The 15,785-nt window shown below is 49.1% G+C and overlaps 10 protein-coding genes across 10 annotated transcripts; 2 read left to right on the plus strand and 8 right to left on the minus strand.

The window, feature by feature from the left end:
* Positions 1-420: 420 nt before the first annotated feature.
* Positions 421-2,052, minus strand: K460DRAFT_102953 (uncharacterized protein). Its single transcript, XM_040926505.1, has 3 exons — positions 1,857-2,052; positions 534-1,800; positions 421-468 (listed from the first exon to the last, which is right to left on the minus strand). Exons 1-2 carry the CDS (start codon positions 1,876-1,878, stop codon positions 701-703), a joined length of 1,122 nt encoding a protein of 373 aa, XP_040787653.1. The 5' UTR covers positions 1,879-2,052; the 3' UTR covers positions 421-468; positions 534-700.
* Positions 2,053-2,635: 583 nt separating this feature from the next.
* On the plus strand, positions 2,636-5,205 carry K460DRAFT_394825 (uncharacterized protein; the record flags this gene model as incomplete). Its single annotated transcript, XM_040936016.1, has 5 exons — positions 2,636-2,696; positions 2,865-3,139; positions 3,240-3,406; positions 3,455-4,291; positions 4,344-5,205. The coding sequence occupies 5 exons, from the start codon at positions 2,636-2,638 to the stop codon at positions 5,203-5,205; spliced, it is 2,202 nt and encodes a 733-aa protein (XP_040787654.1).
* Positions 5,206-5,704: 499 nt separating this feature from the next.
* On the minus strand, positions 5,705-6,134 carry K460DRAFT_405367 (uncharacterized protein; the record flags this gene model as incomplete). Its single annotated transcript, XM_040936841.1, has 2 exons — positions 5,705-5,983; positions 6,036-6,134. The coding sequence occupies 2 exons, from the start codon at positions 6,132-6,134 to the stop codon at positions 5,705-5,707; spliced, it is 378 nt and encodes a 125-aa protein (XP_040787655.1).
* A 69-nt stretch (positions 6,135-6,203) lies between these two features.
* K460DRAFT_354945 (uncharacterized protein) lies at positions 6,204-6,596 on the minus strand (the record flags this gene model as incomplete). The annotated part of the gene is made up of 1 exon (XM_040931835.1): positions 6,204-6,596. The coding sequence occupies one exon, from the start codon at positions 6,594-6,596 to the stop codon at positions 6,204-6,206; it is 393 nt and encodes a 130-aa protein (XP_040787656.1).
* Positions 6,597-7,474: 878 nt separating this feature from the next.
* On the minus strand, positions 7,475-8,555 carry K460DRAFT_365986 (uncharacterized protein). Its single transcript, XM_040933282.1, has one exon. It carries the CDS (start codon positions 8,394-8,396, stop codon positions 7,677-7,679), a length of 720 nt encoding a protein of 239 aa, XP_040787657.1. The 5' UTR covers positions 8,397-8,555; the 3' UTR covers positions 7,475-7,676.
* Positions 8,556-9,031: 476 nt separating this feature from the next.
* K460DRAFT_336942 (DHS-like NAD/FAD-binding domain-containing protein) lies at positions 9,032-10,479 on the minus strand. The gene is made up of 2 exons (XM_040930997.1): positions 9,983-10,479; positions 9,032-9,930 (listed from the first exon to the last, which is right to left on the minus strand). The coding sequence occupies exons 1-2, from the start codon at positions 10,326-10,328 to the stop codon at positions 9,299-9,301; spliced, it is 978 nt and encodes a 325-aa protein (XP_040787658.1). The 5' UTR covers positions 10,329-10,479; the 3' UTR covers positions 9,032-9,298.
* Positions 10,480-10,621: 142 nt separating this feature from the next.
* K460DRAFT_385716 (xaa-Pro aminopeptidase-like protein) lies at positions 10,622-12,146 on the plus strand (the record flags this gene model as incomplete). The annotated part of the gene is made up of 2 exons (XM_040935551.1): positions 10,622-10,781; positions 10,831-12,146. 2 exons carry the CDS (start codon positions 10,622-10,624, stop codon positions 12,144-12,146), a joined length of 1,476 nt encoding a protein of 491 aa, XP_040787659.1.
* Positions 12,147-12,177: 31 nt separating this feature from the next.
* On the minus strand, positions 12,178-12,992 carry K460DRAFT_405372 (uncharacterized protein; the record flags this gene model as incomplete). Its single annotated transcript, XM_040936842.1, has 2 exons — positions 12,178-12,593; positions 12,653-12,992. 2 exons carry the CDS (start codon positions 12,990-12,992, stop codon positions 12,178-12,180), a joined length of 756 nt encoding a protein of 251 aa, XP_040787660.1.
* Positions 12,993-13,457: 465 nt separating this feature from the next.
* K460DRAFT_286697 (uncharacterized protein) lies at positions 13,458-14,318 on the minus strand (the record flags this gene model as incomplete). The annotated part of the gene is made up of 1 exon (XM_040928913.1): positions 13,458-14,318. One exon carries the CDS (start codon positions 14,316-14,318, stop codon positions 13,458-13,460), a length of 861 nt encoding a protein of 286 aa, XP_040787661.1.
* A 559-nt stretch (positions 14,319-14,877) lies between these two features.
* On the minus strand, positions 14,878-15,533 carry K460DRAFT_102990 (uncharacterized protein). Its single transcript, XM_040926506.1, has 2 exons — positions 15,292-15,533; positions 14,878-15,237 (listed from the first exon to the last, which is right to left on the minus strand). Exons 1-2 carry the CDS (start codon positions 15,353-15,355, stop codon positions 14,978-14,980), a joined length of 324 nt encoding a protein of 107 aa, XP_040787662.1. The 5' UTR covers positions 15,356-15,533; the 3' UTR covers positions 14,878-14,977.
* Between the last annotated feature and the right edge of the window lie 252 nt (positions 15,534-15,785).

Genomic DNA, 15,785 nt, shown 5'->3' on the forward strand with positions numbered 1-15,785 from the left:
ACATGCTGCACCTCATACTAGACATGCTACCTGGGTAAATAGCAACATGTAAGCAAGCAACCAGCGGAGATTGTAGTCTGACGTCTTGCAGTATCTGGCTGAGAAACGCACCGCGGCCCAAGTATCAGAGTCGACCGGTAAAGCCACTCAGCGTAATAGCGCACCGTTAGCGTCGATCCAGCGACCCGGGACGCGCTAAACGTTAGGCACGCACTGAGTAATCCACCCTGGTCTCTTGTTCAGTAATCACGTTTAAGGAAGCCGTCTCCAAACACCTCGGCGGCCAACCTTGTTAAGTAATCAAGCGAGGATAGTCGTTACAAACATATGGCAGCGCAACAACCGCGGTTGCCATATAATCTTGATTACTTTGAACCTGTTGCAGTCGAAGCACCGATTCGTCGTTCAGGGTGCTATTTACACTAATACTCCAACTTTATACGTACTGATGTTACAGTAAAGCCTTGACTATAATTATTTAATTCTCAGTGAATATCTGCGATAAGAGGGAAAAATTCCCGGCGCCTACATACCTCATATACGATGCCTTGCCGTTCCCCTATCCTAATAATGTGAAATCATTTGTAGATGACAGGAATGCGTCGATATTCAGGCCTAACCGTTGTTCTCGAAACGCTATATTCAGTTCTACACCTCAAATGAACCTCTCCCCCCAACGCCACCTAAGTTCCATACACAGCTAACTTAGCTTCTTACACTTCTTTTCGCTTGTCGACCTCTTCCTCTTGAGACAATACCAGATAAGCGCGAACAATAATGCGAAGCCGACAATCGGGCTGACCACAGCACTGGCAATCCAAGCCCGTCTTTGGGGTACTTTCTGTACTGGAGGTGGAGACTGATAGTGAGAAAAGAGCGACTCATGGTATACGAATGTGACGTTATTATCCCGAATGTTTACAGGTGGAACGCCGTCGAACAGGTAGCAGTTCTGGAAACCTTGTTGAAGGCCATCATCGAAAATGATCGCCATGCATGTTGAGTTTGCCTTGGTACATGTTTTGAGACATCTCTCGAGAGATATCTCGTGGCTAGTGGATATAGGTGGCATGTTTGCATCGTCCAGCTTCCGCAAATCGGTGCAGGATGTTCGGAATACTCGGCCATCTTGACTCCTCACAACCGAATCGTTCCGACATTTAGCTATCTCTAGCGGATGCTCGACAAAGATGGCAGAGTGCGCCAACGTCCTCGTATACGGAACTGCAACTAGGTCCGCCCCTACCTCAATCATACAGTTCAACCATCCTGATCCAATGATGTCGGTATTGAAGCTAATGGCGTTGCAGAATGGATGGTGCTCAGCGCACCTCTCCATACAATCCTCCATTGTTAGCGTGTGAACCATCACTGGGTCACCATAATGACGAATATAGGCGCCACAAAGCACTTGAAACTCCATCCCAGTCTTCGTCTTCTGTCTCGAAAGATTTGGATATGGGCACTGATGATCAGAAACATTTTGTCTCTCTCCCATCTGGGAAGCGGATACCACTGCGGATCTGAGACCCGTTCTGCCCACAAGGTTTCGCATAATAGCGATGAAATTTCCGTATCGATGATAGCAGTGCTCGCCGTCCGGATCCCACACAGCTGCAAAGCAGGCTGGTCTTTTTTTAGTGCAGCCATCTACACAATCTTGGAAGCTCTGCACAGTAGGAGTACCATGGTCGTCACCAGTGATACCCAAGTCGCAATAGAGTGTGTAATTCAGACCGTGCGACGAGGGCACCACTGATCCATTCGCACACAAAGGAGGAGCAACGTCGCGATGGATTTCTAAATTATGTCAGTAAGTGATTACATTGAACTAACGGATCTACGACTTCACTTACCAATTTGTGGATCGCTGCGCATTTTTGTGACGTTCTGTTAACCAGTGGCTGGATTCTCCGTATTCTCCTCCGACCACGGCTACCGCCTGATTTGCGCCTTGAAAGATTGCGAAGACCCAATACTCGGGAAACAAATACTAAGCGACTAGATGAAGCCAAGAAGGCAGCTATTTGAGGTATCTAGAGCGCTGGTGTGTCGCAGCTACGTGGCTATGGTTGCCTCTTGAACAATTTGAACAATTAAATGAACTTCTAACCCACCAACGCCACACGCGAATCTTGGGCTTATTATGCATCAGCGCCTGGGAGTGGAGCTGAGATTGCTTTCATTCGCGGTTCAAATATTGGGGGGCTGAACAGTGAGGCTGTGGGCAAAGAGAAAACCTTCGTTATTGGTCAGCCCGAGCAACGGAGCCGAAGCCTTCACTGGATGTCAGGCCATCGCCCCAATGGCGTCCGTAACGAGTTCTGAGTGGGCGACCTCCGAAACCTCGAGGCGAAAAGGCAAAGGAAAAGTGTCGACCTCATTTTGCAGCCTTTTTATCAGGCTGAGCAATTGCCTTCTTTGCCCCGTTACAGTGTGGCTGTGTGAATGGAGACTCATGGTCATATATACCAGTCCTGTGTCTATACACAGACACGACACAATAGCTCAACGTTTTACATTTTCTTTTAATCAATACTCACGAGCATGAGCACCATTCCCCTTCAGTAGCTTATATATCACGAGATCTGTGAGGAATAGTTATTCGTTTGCCATTACATGTATGGATTCTACCATGAGTCAGAATGTAGTCAGTGTTCACCCAGGTGGCCATCAAACAACAACACATCCCCAGCGTAAGCCACCATGCCTTGCTTCCTACAGATAAATGCTGACGCATGCTTTAGAATCTAGTCCCTCATTATTTTCCTGCTTCCATTATTCCTGTCTTATTAGTATTTTCGCCCGTGGTTGGAGAATATTCTCACGGAAATGTTGCACTGTCTGGACTGCATCAAATAAAGCTTGCCGCAAAGTGTGGCCAGCCGTTACAGCCTGGTGGTCCAAGCTTCGAGTCGTTGTCTGGTTCGAGGCCACGTTTCCCGGTTGGGAATATGGTGTAGTGTGGGCTATAATAGTCGGAATGCTTGTTTTATGTTGTAATATTGTGTTCATTGCTATAGCATGGACAAAGCACCAGCCGAGATTAAATGGCTTAGGGAAACTACTTGAAGGACCCTGCGATAAAATAGACTGGGGGAGCAAGCTTGCGCATGGAGTTATCAATGTCCTAAGCACTGTAAGTTTAACGTCCTACATTTCCTCTCGAGAAATACATGAAAGCATGTCAACTGAGAGACGAGTAGTTGTTTATAGGTTTATCGAACTATTGCATGCAGTTACTTGCATCACCTACACGACATGACATAGATATAGCGCATAAGAAACGGCAGTGGGTTGATATCGGGATATCAAGTTGGCGCAACATATGGCAACGACATATCGGCATTGATAGGATCATCTGCTGGGCTTTACTTGCTATCAGTTCTGCACCGCTCCATCTCGTGTAAGATATTCCCGGATTCATGCCAGAAGATTGAGCTAATGTATCAAGCTGGAACTCTGTTATCATATTTTCACCAATCGCATACCAATATAACCAACTCACCGTATCTGAAGGATTTGTTCGTGGGCTACCTTTCGACAAGGATCAAAAAGTGGTCATGCAGTTTGCAGAGGAGGGTGCTGGCTCACAGTGGCCGGACAACGTTCAGTTCCTCCAAGACGATATTCACACGTATGAGAATCTTTCTGTAACTGACTGTAAGAAGGCATACGCGCAGCACTATATCCGTGGTAGAGCTGATGTTGTCGTCGTTGTGGAACCAACAGTACCCGAAATCAACTCATCTACGGTCTTCGGTGGTGCGTTTGGGGGCATGGGCGCTTTTCCATATGAATGGCTATGCCCACCTGAGTCTCGTCAGAATCTCGAGTGTTACCGACAACTCTTCCAATCAAATACAACATGGATCTTTCCGGACTACGGAAACCCCAAAGTAGCATATTGCCTCAGCAGAAAGATTCCAGAGCGCTGTACCCTTGAGTATGCATCCATGGCCGCTATTGTTACGATAGGAGCAAACTTCTTTAAAGTAGTCTGCTTCATGGTGACTTATTGGCTGCTCAAACGCAACAATAGCAACAATGCTCAGACAGGGAATAGAAACAAACATACGCCATTAATTACAACTGGAGACGCATTAGCATCATTTCTAGAAGACCCGGATCCAGAGACGTTTGGTATGAGCATTGTCGAAAAGGCAGATTTTCAACACGGTATCTGGGACCTTCGGTGGGTTCATATCAACCCCATACCTTGGCGGGAGCGGTTTTCCTGTGCCCAGTTCCGGGCTATAGGCCTGCGGCGATGGCTCACCGGCATAACAATGTAAGTTTAAGTTGCTCATAAACAGACTGGCAGCTCTACTGACGTGTTTTAGATTGTCTCTTATCCCTCTTGCACCGGCCCTATTCCTCTTTATTAAATTGCGCTGGCTCCGAGATGAGCTCAAACTGAACACTGGTGCTATTAAGCAGTTAGGAATTGGCAACCCAAGTGGGTTATTTCTCTTTGGGGAGTGGAGCAACTGGGACCCCGCCCGCGTCGTCCCGCAGACGAGATGGGGCGTTATGCGAAATGTTATACAAGCCAACACCCCACAACTCGCTCTCTCAATGGCCTACTATTTATGGAACAGTCATATGACTGTCATGATAGCAGCTTACGAATACGATATGTATGCAGCAACTACCAAGGGCGCAGACGGGATCCCATTACCAACGGATCGACGCAGTCTCTATGTCACCAATCCTCAGGTTGGAACGGACCAAAAGGCCACGCCATTTCTGGTGGTACCTTTCAAGTATTGGATAGCAAATTCCGTTCTTTGGAGTGTATTACACTGGCTTGCGTCGCAGGCTGTCTTCTTCGTACGCGTCGACATGCTCAATCATTGGAAGCAGGTCAGTCTTTTCTCCGTCAGCCAAGTGGGATATTCAATCATGGGTTTCTTGTGCTCCTTTGCGGTCTCATTCATTGTCTTCGGGTTTGCTATGTGGATTGGAGCGAAGAAATTTCGGAATCGAATGCCACTCGCGGCCACATGTAGTGGGGCATTGAGCGCCGCCTGCCACCCTAAGGATCCGTCTTTGAAGCATTACGAAAAGAAAGTCCATTGGGGGATAGAAACTGAGGAAGTCCAGTATGAAGAAGAGACTGATTCCGGAGAGCGAAGATTATTGCGGTGCACTTTCACAAGCCTGGATGCGTGTTACCCATACTCAGATCGGCTCTACGCTTGAGAAGCTTTGCACAAAATGACTAATGCGCTATAGGCAGTAGCATCGCTATTTCTTAGCTAGACTTAGTGCCATAGATTTATGACTGGTCTTTTGTGCCCTAGTACTCTACTGCTTTTATAATTGTAGAAAGCTCTCTAAGCCTTTTAACTTTTTGCTCTTATCTTCTACTATCAGTTTTAAGTAGCATACTTTATATGAGTTTCCAGGAGATAAACGGCTACAAAGTGCCATTTTAGTAGTGCTTCGTATTCCTAGTAGCTTTGGCAATTCGTACTATAGCGATAGGACGGAAGTAGACACAGTTCGAGGAAGAGATAACAATTGGTCTCCTCCAAAGTTCACCAGATGGTCCTTCTATAGTGCGAACCCAACGCTTCAAAGCTGGCAATTTCAGGTAGAGCAATGCCTGTGCATATAATAGTATATTCCATTTACTCTCGGCGAGTCCCCCACTGTCACCATTCATCCCTGCATACAATCTCTCCCTCCATTAAAATCCTCACAATTCATCACCGTATCGAATCCTCGCCAGATTCTCCTGATAGCCCTCTGACTTCATCGCATTGGCAGTCACGTTCGCCATTATGCGCTGCATAAAGTCCGTCTTGACCGCCCAAGTGGCAAACACGCGGACAAGCGTAGCGAAGAATATTCCCGCGACCAGTTCTGCTCCAGCTTTAAAGACGATCTGCTGGTGCGCTGGAATGATGATGAAGCCAATGAGATTCGCAAAGGGCGTGACGGAGAGGTACGTGGCTATGATATTCATGGTGAGATGCTTATCTTTAGTTAGACCTGGGGCGGACGAGGCGGAAGAAGGGACGACTTACCATTTTCAGGCTATATTGGATCGTTTTGGGAGATTGCAGTCTGAGGAGCACCCTAATGGCATGGTCCACCGTGTTATACCACAGTTTTCCCACTGTCATTTCTAGCAACCATTTGAGGAACGTGTTACAGCAGTTCAACGAAGCCCGGTTTACTCTACCCTGCGCAATCTATTTCTGGACGAATTCTTCCTCTCGATCTTCGCTATTTTCCACCTTCTCTTCAAGCTGGGGCGGTCGCTCTTTATACTCTGGCCGAGACCGAGCAGGCAACATCCTCTCTAACAAGATAAGCCACCAATACTGTAGCGCATAAGTTACCAAGGAAATGATCACCTCCATAGGTAGCCTCCAACGATAGAACATTTCCGGTGAATATGGGTCAATCAATGTTCCGTTGTTGAGGCCAGTGGTGTGGTTGAGCGATAACGTTGTGTTCATGGTCTCTCCAGCGTCGAGGGCCAATCGTACAGGTGTGTTGTTCGTCGAAGTGATAGGTTTCGTCTTATTAATCGCGTTCGACATGTTCAGATATCCCTCATTCTGCATCACCTCATCGAACATTTTTTTTGCATAGATGATGGCCAAGTATCAATGAGAGGGTGAAGACGGCGGTTGCTTGGAGGACGGCGGTGCGCATCGTTGAGAATGACATGGTGGGGTTTTGCGTCGAGTTGAACAGTACATAGACTGGAGATTGTGAGGAAATTGTGGGTAGCATAACTATATATAGCCGCCGCACGGCGCGTATTAGTGTTGGCAAGCAGCAGGGCCCTGGGAAAGCCTGAAACTTTGGGCATGTTTGTCTAGCACAGCCACGTACAGGATCGCCAAAGGTAAAGTGAAGGGCGAATCAGAGCGTTAATATCAAAATATCTAGGTGTTCTGGTTGGTGTGAGAAAGAACGACAGGGATGCGACTTGTCGTTTGGAGACTCGGACGACGATTTCCAAGCGCCTACGCCCTAGTTGAGCTATCGTTAGTTATGTGATTGTACTTTGAGTGCGGAGATGTTTGTGATCTTTGGAGACCCGGCAGGTGCATCCCATGCCAATGATATTTGCTATATTCTACTTTGTAGGCCGTAGGGTAGATCTTGCAGAACCTAAGAGGACTCTTGGAGATAAGTGTAGCAGCTAGTATTCTCTAGAGTATAATGAGGCAGAAGCCTTAGTCGACGGGCTTAACTTTGATCCACTTTGTGACTTGGTCAATATCGACGTCGGAAGGAGAGCAACCTCTGATCTATCGTCTCATGTACAGAACTCATGCATAGATCGGCGCCGTGCAGACTCCTCGTTGGTTGCTGGGTGCTGTGCCACATTACTTTATTAGTGTGACGGTGTTCCTGGCGCTTACAAGACTTGCTCGGATTATACAGGTTCACAGCCCGCAGTTCGAGATCCACGACAATACAGCGTCCTCGAGCGATGTTTTACACAAGGGTGTCTTAAGCAAATAATAGCTTGTGATCGTAACGAGAGTGTGCTACAAATGAGAGTTCCGTATTAAAATGATGTTTTACTTGTGATCAAGACGCCACAACTGTACGGTATCGCACACGCATGACTATACATCGACAATGCCAACGACATTGGACGAGTTACAATGCAGCACAAGTGGATCCACGGCACCATCCCATGTCTAGCGTTCATTCCCATCCCCGGAGATAACCACCCATCCACGACCCTCCATAAGGGCCTTTGCTGAAGTCGTCGGCACGCCATCGTGGACCACGAATCGCACGATGACTCTTTTCAGTGAAGGAATGGCCTTGACTTGTGCGTCAACTAGTGACAATGCCTCTCGCAGAGAATCGTCCGTTTTTCTGAAGATAGCGGCATTCTTGTTGTGGACAAGGGTCTCCAGTGTCGACAGATTTGTGCATTTGTCCTGTAAGAGCTTTAGACTCTGTAAGCCATCGTCCCTGAGCTTCAATTTGCCTAGGTGGCCGTTTTTACTCTCCACGACCGGGAAGTTGAGACATAGGTGGGATAGTGAAGCTGCATTCACAGGCCCAATGCCGTCAAGAAATGATTGTAGAAGGTTGAGTTGCTCCTGCGTGATATCTACAAGATGGAATTGATTCGTTCTGTAGAGCACTGCGCTAGCCTCACTGTGGATTTGTCGGTTGATGTACAGCATTGCAGGCCAGCCGCTGGGTCTGTCGGGCGCAAATGTCTCGACTTGGGAACCCGGCTCTTGGAAGAGGTATAGTGGACACGGGAGAGTGAGCACTTCATTGTAAATGCTATTGCGAATCCCCTTGGGCAGACTGAGAAAGTTGGCCTTGGCTGAGCGTTCGGACTGTAAGGAACGGACGGGTGGCATCGAGGTCGGACATCTGCTTGCTCGGGAATCCATAAGGTCGGTTGTCGGCAATGTAGAGCGCGCGTTGATATGTGATGAGAAGTGTGTCGCCTGTCGTAGGTTAGGCGTAAGCTAAAAAGCAAAACCACAAAGTTGATCACCAGCTTTGAAAAACACCGATTAAAGTATGCGCTTGATATTTCTCAGAACCCGTAGACGCTCATATAACCAGGCGGGGTACTTGGCTTAGCGAGCTGTTCCTGTATAGGATATCCCTTGCTGTGGCGTCTTCCTCATCAACGAAGAGCAGGAATTTACACACGGGCTATCCGCACGGCTAAAAGGATTTCTTCGTAGATTCTAGTACCCTTTGCAAAAGGTTGTATCCATCGCTGGAACGATATGATCTGGCTTCAATTATGTATGGTCGACGCCATTGTCATAATGACCCGTCCGTCAATATGCTCCTGTACATTGATCCCGAAAATCAGCGTAGTACGGAATTAGTTTCGAAATAACATCAACGGACTCTTCAAAGGAGCGACATTGTTGCTAGGTAAGGAAAGACTTAATCGCAGCTGCTGGGAGGCGCGCTTTGCTAACAATGAACGGCTGCGTTACTGGTTCTGGACTAGCAGGTGGGGTAAAGACGGGCAGCCTGAGAGTTATACGGTCGTATATGAAAATATATCGATAGTGAATTGATAACAATGGGCACTTGGATTTAGTGTGTGTTGCTCAAATGTGAGGTCGATGCTAGGGTGACGCTAACGATGGATCAAGCGTCCCTGAAGTGAAAGAAAGGACCGAATACTATGAATTGGATTTATCTTTCTTAATACCGTATAATCCTTGGTACGTCCTTGCCGGCAAGACGTACCGTACCATTCTCTGCATCAGCGCCGTCTTCTTTTGACTTTCATCTCCTCTAGCTTTTTCCAGGCGACAGGTTTAGCTCAGGAACCTTCGGCGGCATCAGGCATCTCCTCAATGTTGATATCCCCAATCACACTCTTCAGAATCTCCGGTACAATTTGCGCAGCGTCTCCCTGAAAGAACCAGTCCCCGTCGTAAAGCCCGCCAGCGGGTATGTCATTCGGATCCATATTGATGATAGCAACCTTCGCACCACGCGCACGCGCTATATCTACGTACCCAGCCGCAGGGAACACCTTCGCGCTCGTCCCGATCACCATGATCAAGTCAATCTTCTGCCTTTTCCCCAGATACTCTTCTATATCATTTATTATACCATATGGTAGCTGTTCGCCAAACCATACAACCCCAGGACGGAGCAAGCCGCGCTTGCACTCTGGGCATTTGGGGAGGTGGTTATAGTCGAGCTCCGGGAGGGCGACGTTCTCGTCGGAGATGTCGAGCTCGTGGGGTTGGGGTCCGCGTGCGGCGAGGGCAGAGGTAGTAGTTGGGTCAGATTCGTCGGTAGGAATGGCAAGGGCGGGTACAATAGGGTCGGTATAGTTGTCCTTCTCGACGTAGGTGCAGAAGAAGTCTGAACATTTGACGTCAAAGAGGGAGCCGTGGATGAGTTTGAGTTGGGAGGCAGGGTGTAGGGCGCGTGGAGAGAGGCCTAAACACACAGTTAGCTACTTATTCAAGGCGACTTGCAGTTGTGCACGCACCATCGACGTTCTGGGTCAACGTTACGAAGTCTTCTTTCTTCCGCGCCAGTTCTGCTAGAGCATAATGCGCAGGGTTTGGCTTTGCCTTCAGCGCCATGTGCCTGCGATAGCTGTAGAACTGCCACACAAGCCCCGGGTCTCTCTCAAAGGCCTGCGGCGTTGCCAATGAAGTGGCATCGTGTGTCCTCCATAATCCTCCAGCTCCTCTGAATGTAGGTAGCCCTGAGGAGGCAGATAAACCAGCCCCAAGTAAGGCCAATATCCGTGTTGACTGATTCAAGTGTGTCTGGAAACTCTCCAAATCCTTGGGCGGGACGACGCTGGGTCTGGTGGCCGAAGAAGCCATTCTGCGGATAAGATGTGGTAGTAACAGAATATTGGTGGTGAGCCTGAGCTATGCAGTGGGAGAAGGGCAGTGTACATGTAGGACGTGGCAGCCTGGAGGGGCTCGTGTAAGGCAGCAGAAATGGGGAAAGTGGAAGGAAGTGACTGGGGGGTAGCTGTGGTGCAGGTACGTCAACGATGCAGGCAGGTGCTATCGATAAGCCTAGCGCGACCTCGGAAAGCTATACCTTTGCGCGTGGTCACGATTCGCTTGCCGCTTGAGACGTCCTTCAATATTTTTCTTCTTGTGTTATTATGAGCTCTTGTATAAGATTATCACGGCCCGTTACGCGGATACGATGGAGGGTTGCGGATAGACATTGCTGGAGAGGCTATGCCAGTGTTCCCGCGGCAGAACTCAGGTTCGGGCAGCCGCTCCATGAGACGCATCCGCATCTGCTGAAGGCTGGGGAAGGTGCGACCCATGACAAGCTTTGCAGACGTATGCTAACTAGCTACTACAGTGACGCCTTCCATCACCGCCTTAGAGTACTATCAACGCCGCTCAAAGCTGGCCAAAGACCTCCCACCGAACTCCATAGCCGTCCTAGCTGCCTCAGACCTCAAGTATGCCTCAGGCGCAGTCTTCTACAAGTTCCACCAGGACCCCGACTTCCTATACCTGACGGGCTTCAAAGAGCCTGACGCATTGGCAATAATAGAGAAGCTCGATGACGAAGAGCATGCCTTCCATCTCTACGTGCGCCCGAAAGACCCCAAGGTCGAAGCCTGGGAAGGTCCACGATCAGGTGTCGAGGCGGCAGAAGACGTCTTCAACGCCGATATCACAGGTAGCATTGAGGACATTCCGAAGCTGCTCCCGGAAATAGTCAACAGGAGTAAAAATGTCTATACGGATCTACCTCAAAGCCGGATGACAAAGAACATCTTATCGCGATACTTGGCTGGGACTGAGCCTGTACGGACAGGCGGAATCGCCAACGTCTTTCGCGACTCGCAAGCGTCAATCAAGCCGCTACGGCCGCTTTTGAATGAACTAAGGGTGATCAAGAGCGACGCAGAAGTAGCAAATATGCGCAGAGCAGGCCAACATTCTGGTCGCGCTATTACCGACGCGATGCGACAATCCTTTACCAACGAAAAAGATCTCGACTCCTTCCTCGATTACTGGTTCAAGCAAGACGGCTGCGATGGGCCGGCATATGTTCCCGTAGTAGCGGGCGGCATCAACGCCAATACAATACACTATGTTTCCAACGACATGCAGCTCAAGCCGAATGATCTAGTATTGGTAGACGCTGGCGCGCTGTATGGAGACTACGTAACAGACATCACGCGCACATGGCCCGTCAGCGGCAAATTCACCCCGGCACAAAAGGATCTATACAACCTCCTACTCTCCGTGCAAAGAACATGCATATCGCTCTGCCGCACAAGCTCAAATTTTTCCTTGGATAAACTACATCAAACCGCCTCCAAATCCCTCTCTGCCGGCCTTACAGATTTGGGTTTCGACATGTCGCATGACGCTATATACAAGCTCTTCCCGCACCACGTAGGCCACTACGTTGGACTCGATGTTCATGATAGCCCCGGCTTGTCCAGGAGTAGACTCCTTGAAAAGGGCATGTGTGTCACTGTCGAGCCAGGGATCTATGTCCCTGATGACGAAAGATGGCCCAGCTGGGCGCGCGGCATCGGTATTAGGATTGAGGATAGCGTGTGTGTGGACGAGGAAAGTCCGTACGTCCTGACTACAGAAGCGGTAAAGGAGATCGTAGACATCGAAGCACTCAGAGGCTCAGAGACAAAGTTATAGACGCCAACACATTCAACGTAAATCCGGTCAATTACTTCATCACCTCCGCCACCCCTTCTCTGAATAACAGCATCGCATACCATAGGTGCAAAGTCTGCACAAAATCCGGCTTCAGCGGCTTGTTCTCTTTCGGGTTACATCCCACATGTGCAAACTCAATTGTAACACTCTCGTTCTTCCCTCCATCTTCTTTAACTCTCCCATCCCGCGTCACTGAGAAGCGATGTACACCTGCAATAGGCCCCTTTTCAGACCCAAACGCGACGTCAATGTAGCTATAACTGCCGCCCTGTGATAATTCGGGATATTTCTCGTCGCCAGGAGATTGAAAATGGCAATCAGCGACCCTAAAGACGCCGAAGAGAACAGAGTGAAGAGGCGGTACGGTTTCCCTGGAAAGTGCGGATTGGGCCCAGATGTATGACGATACCGGTATGTCTTTTAACCCTGTGTGCAATCTTATTAGACACAATGCGTTTTCTGAGAGTATAGTAAAGTTCACGTACTCTCGAAGCGCATTAGATCTTTGCCCACAGCCCTCAACACACCGCTCTCAGGCCCGAATACATATCCGCCAAAAAAGCCCTTCACGAATCGCGCTAAGATTTGCTCGTCGGATAAGCGGTTGGGCAGCTCAAGGGTGGTGAAGCGCGTATCCGTGATGGTAACATGCCCATTTGGATTGACGGCCAATGCAGCTTTGGACTGTTTCAAGGCATCGGGGATCTGGGGACTGCTGGATATCCTGTGGATAGGGACGGGGGATATGTGGCTTTGGATGCGATACAGGTAAGTGCCTGTTGCAGCTACTGCTACGGCGGTGGAGATGGTAATTATTCTGTTCATGAATGAGGTGGTGTGGAATTTAACCGTGAGATGGAATATTTAGTAAGAAGCAGTAGCTAGGTATTTATAGCATCTAGAAGAGATACAACGCTCTGTCCCAATGATCTAGGGAAGAATTGAGGTCATGCGCATGCATCGCGGCGGTTGACTCATGCTCGTCGGCGTTCAGCTAAATGGTTGTACCCGGCTTTGCCCGCTAAAAGGGCGTATACGAACTTGGGCGGTCTTGGTACACGGCAAACATGCCACCGACCTCGGAAAGCACGGGACGAAGCAAAAGAGCAGCAAAGAACAGGTTTTCTTCGTGATACCTTGGTAGAGACGAGTTTGGCTATTGCAAAGGTGTGGCGGCAAAATTTTGTGTCGCGGTACTGTACTGTCCACTGTTGCAACACCTCTTCCACGATTTGTAGCGCGCTCTATGAGCTTTACAACCTCTTCTTCTCTCTATTGTGCAGGATGCGCTTATATGTATTCAATCCAAATACCACGTACGCCAGCTTCATCTCCCGAGCCATCAAGCCTCTCTTTCGTCCCAGCAGCCTTCCCTGATGAAGCCTTCGCACCCAATACCACATCTCCATACCAAAATCCTGATTTCTCTACTTTCTTCGATTCTTCGTTGTCCTTCGGTAGTCGCAGCGTGATCTTTGCACCGCCGTGTAAGCCTTCAACCTCAAACACCCGTTTAGCTTGAAAGGATACTTCATCTTTCCCTTCTAAGCCATCACCACCAAGGATTGCCGCGTTGATACGTCTCGTTTCGTCGAGCAGCGCTTGATCCTTAACGATGACGGTGAGTTGCCGAACGCCTAGAGCGCCAGATGGGTGTGTCGTCTTCTCGTCATCGATCGCAACGCGAACATTGCGGGGCGTACTATCATGACAGAAGAATGGTATACGGCCCCGTACACCCTGACCGCCGTTCTCACCCTTAGGGAAGGTAACAGCCCACTTGACATCCACACCATCTGCCCTCTTTCTGCCACCGTGAACTGGTTCTCCGTGCGTCTCTTTCACATTGTCATAGTTCTCCTCAGGCGTGCTGGCGTTTGTCAAACACCAATCCTTCCAGCCTGCAAAGTTAAAGTCTGGACCCCACCAATGTGTAGGCAAAAATTTGGGGTCGAGGAAGCTGGCGAGTTCAATGTAGCAGCCGTCGGCAAGGAGAATGAGTACGTTGGAAGTTGCGCCGTCAGCGTGGAAACCGCCTGGTGTGAGGGTGAAGTTGTCTTTGAGATAGGCTGGTACATTGGGGAGGTTTGTAGCTGTGTCTACCGGCACGAAGAGAATGAGATGATCGAGTGATTGAGTTGGGGTTGGCATGATGGACTCAACAAAGAATAGGTGTATGCTGATGAGAATGAGTCGTTCGCGAGGATGCTGATACGCGTTGGAGTTTAGCTGTAGTCGAAGCTATTGCTGATGATGAATTTAATAATGTCCTGAGCAAAGTTATATAGAGCTTGGGAGGAGTCATCTTGGTACCATCCAGAAGAGGAAGGAAGCTCCTTAATGCAGGAAGGTGGGGCTGAGGGGAAGCTCGAGCATGTCATTTCTGCACCTCTACGATCATACGCAAACTATGCTGTAAAGAAAGAGTAGGATAACCCTTCCTTAAACAAACGATCGTAATCATGTAAGCGCGGCGAGTTGATTGAACTGTGTCGCCAGGTTGGGAGATCTCGCTGTCACTCGGTATCTGGATAAACAAGAACGAGACTCTTCCCACGAGCTCCATCGCATCTTGCACAACCTCGAATCGAGAAAAATCAATTCTACCCATTATAAGCACTAAATGTCCCTAGCTTCCAAAGAGCTTGGCTTTGAAAGACAGACTAGAACCAAGAAAGAAATCAACCGAGAATAAGCAGTGGTATCATCCGCTAGCGACAGTCAAAACGTGCGCGCAATGTGAACACGAAAACACCAGATTCCAATACACCGCTTCCACCTCTTTTCGCCTCCTGAGGAACACACCATCCCTACTCTGACTCGACAACCTTCTCATTTTCCTCAACTAAACTCCCCCTCCTAAACAGCCGCTTCCACACCGATCGATGCTCCCCGGCTGTACTTGAACTCCACATACTACTCGCTCTCCTCCGTTGTGACGACGACGAAGCGCGAGGCTCTGATTTAGAACTGACGTAGTGGTCGTCCGGACTTGAGCAGGGGGCGATTTTGTTGTTGGAGGGTTGCGATGCGATTTTCGTCCATGCGTCGAGGATGGAGGAGCGGCGGCCTGATGGGAGGTTAGGTTTGCAATGCTAGGATGTTAACAAGGGGGGAGAGGTACGCATATTTCCAGCCCCGCCGCGTCCGTAGGAGACACATGGGTCCATTTCGGTGTTTGGAGACATGGTTTGTAATGGATGAAGTTGAGGTAGAGCCGAATTGTCGGGTTACTTGTGTATCGTCGTGGAGGATATATTTCCAATATGTGTATCCCACGTCGTCCAGCCGTACACCGAATCGAGTAATATGAATGAACAAACTGTCGAAGACTGAGTCCAGGGTAGGTAAGCCACGAATAACTAAAACAACAAACTTTCTCACAACCAAAAGTAAATGCAAGACCTCGAGCCAAAAACGCCGAGTGCGTCTACAGCTATATAGGACCCCTTAACCCACATCGCCTCCTCTTCTCCGCAAATCGCACACCACTACGCAACGGCGCGGCATCGAACTGCAATGCCTCCGCTTTTCCAAAGCTCACTTAGCCCGCCCGATTATGCCCGCACCCACTCACGATCAAAAAGCATATCTTCAGCCGCGGCCCACGCCAAAACG

The sequence above is a fragment of the Cucurbitaria berberidis genome, assembly GCF_010015615.1.
Source record: "Cucurbitaria berberidis CBS 394.84 unplaced genomic scaffold K460scaffold_3, whole genome shotgun sequence".
In the NCBI taxonomy this organism is placed as follows: domain Eukaryota; kingdom Fungi; phylum Ascomycota; class Dothideomycetes; order Pleosporales; family Cucurbitariaceae; genus Cucurbitaria; species Cucurbitaria berberidis.

What these genes read in the sequence shown, in the direction of transcription:
- K460DRAFT_336942 (XM_040930997.1), bottom strand. Translation starts at nt 10,328, where the DNA reads ATGGCTTCTTCGGCCACCAGACCCAGCGTCGTCCCGCCCAAGGATTTG. An exon ending in GTTGACCCAGAACGTCGATG is followed by an intron (nt 9,931 to 9,982) that starts GTGCGTGCACAA and finishes CTGTGTGTTTAG; the next exon opens with GCCTCTCTCCACGCGCCCTA.
- K460DRAFT_102953 (XM_040926505.1), bottom strand. Translation starts at nt 1,878, where the DNA reads ATGCGCAGCGATCCACAAATTG. An exon ending in GCGCAGCGATCCACAAATTG is followed by an intron (nt 1,801 to 1,856) that starts GTAAGTGAAGTC and finishes GACATAATTTAG; the next exon opens with AAATCCATCGCGACGTTGCT.
- K460DRAFT_365986 (XM_040933282.1), bottom strand. Translation starts at nt 8,396, where the DNA reads ATGGATTCCCGAGCAAGCAGATGTCCGACCTCGATGCCACCCGTCCGT.
- K460DRAFT_102990 (XM_040926506.1), bottom strand. Translation starts at nt 15,355, where the DNA reads ATGTCTCCAAACACCGAAATGGACCCATGTGTCTCCTACGGACGCGGC. An exon ending in CGGCGGGGCTGGAAATATGC is followed by an intron (nt 15,238 to 15,291) that starts GTACCTCTCCCC and finishes ACCTCCCATCAG; the next exon opens with GCCGCCGCTCCTCCATCCTC.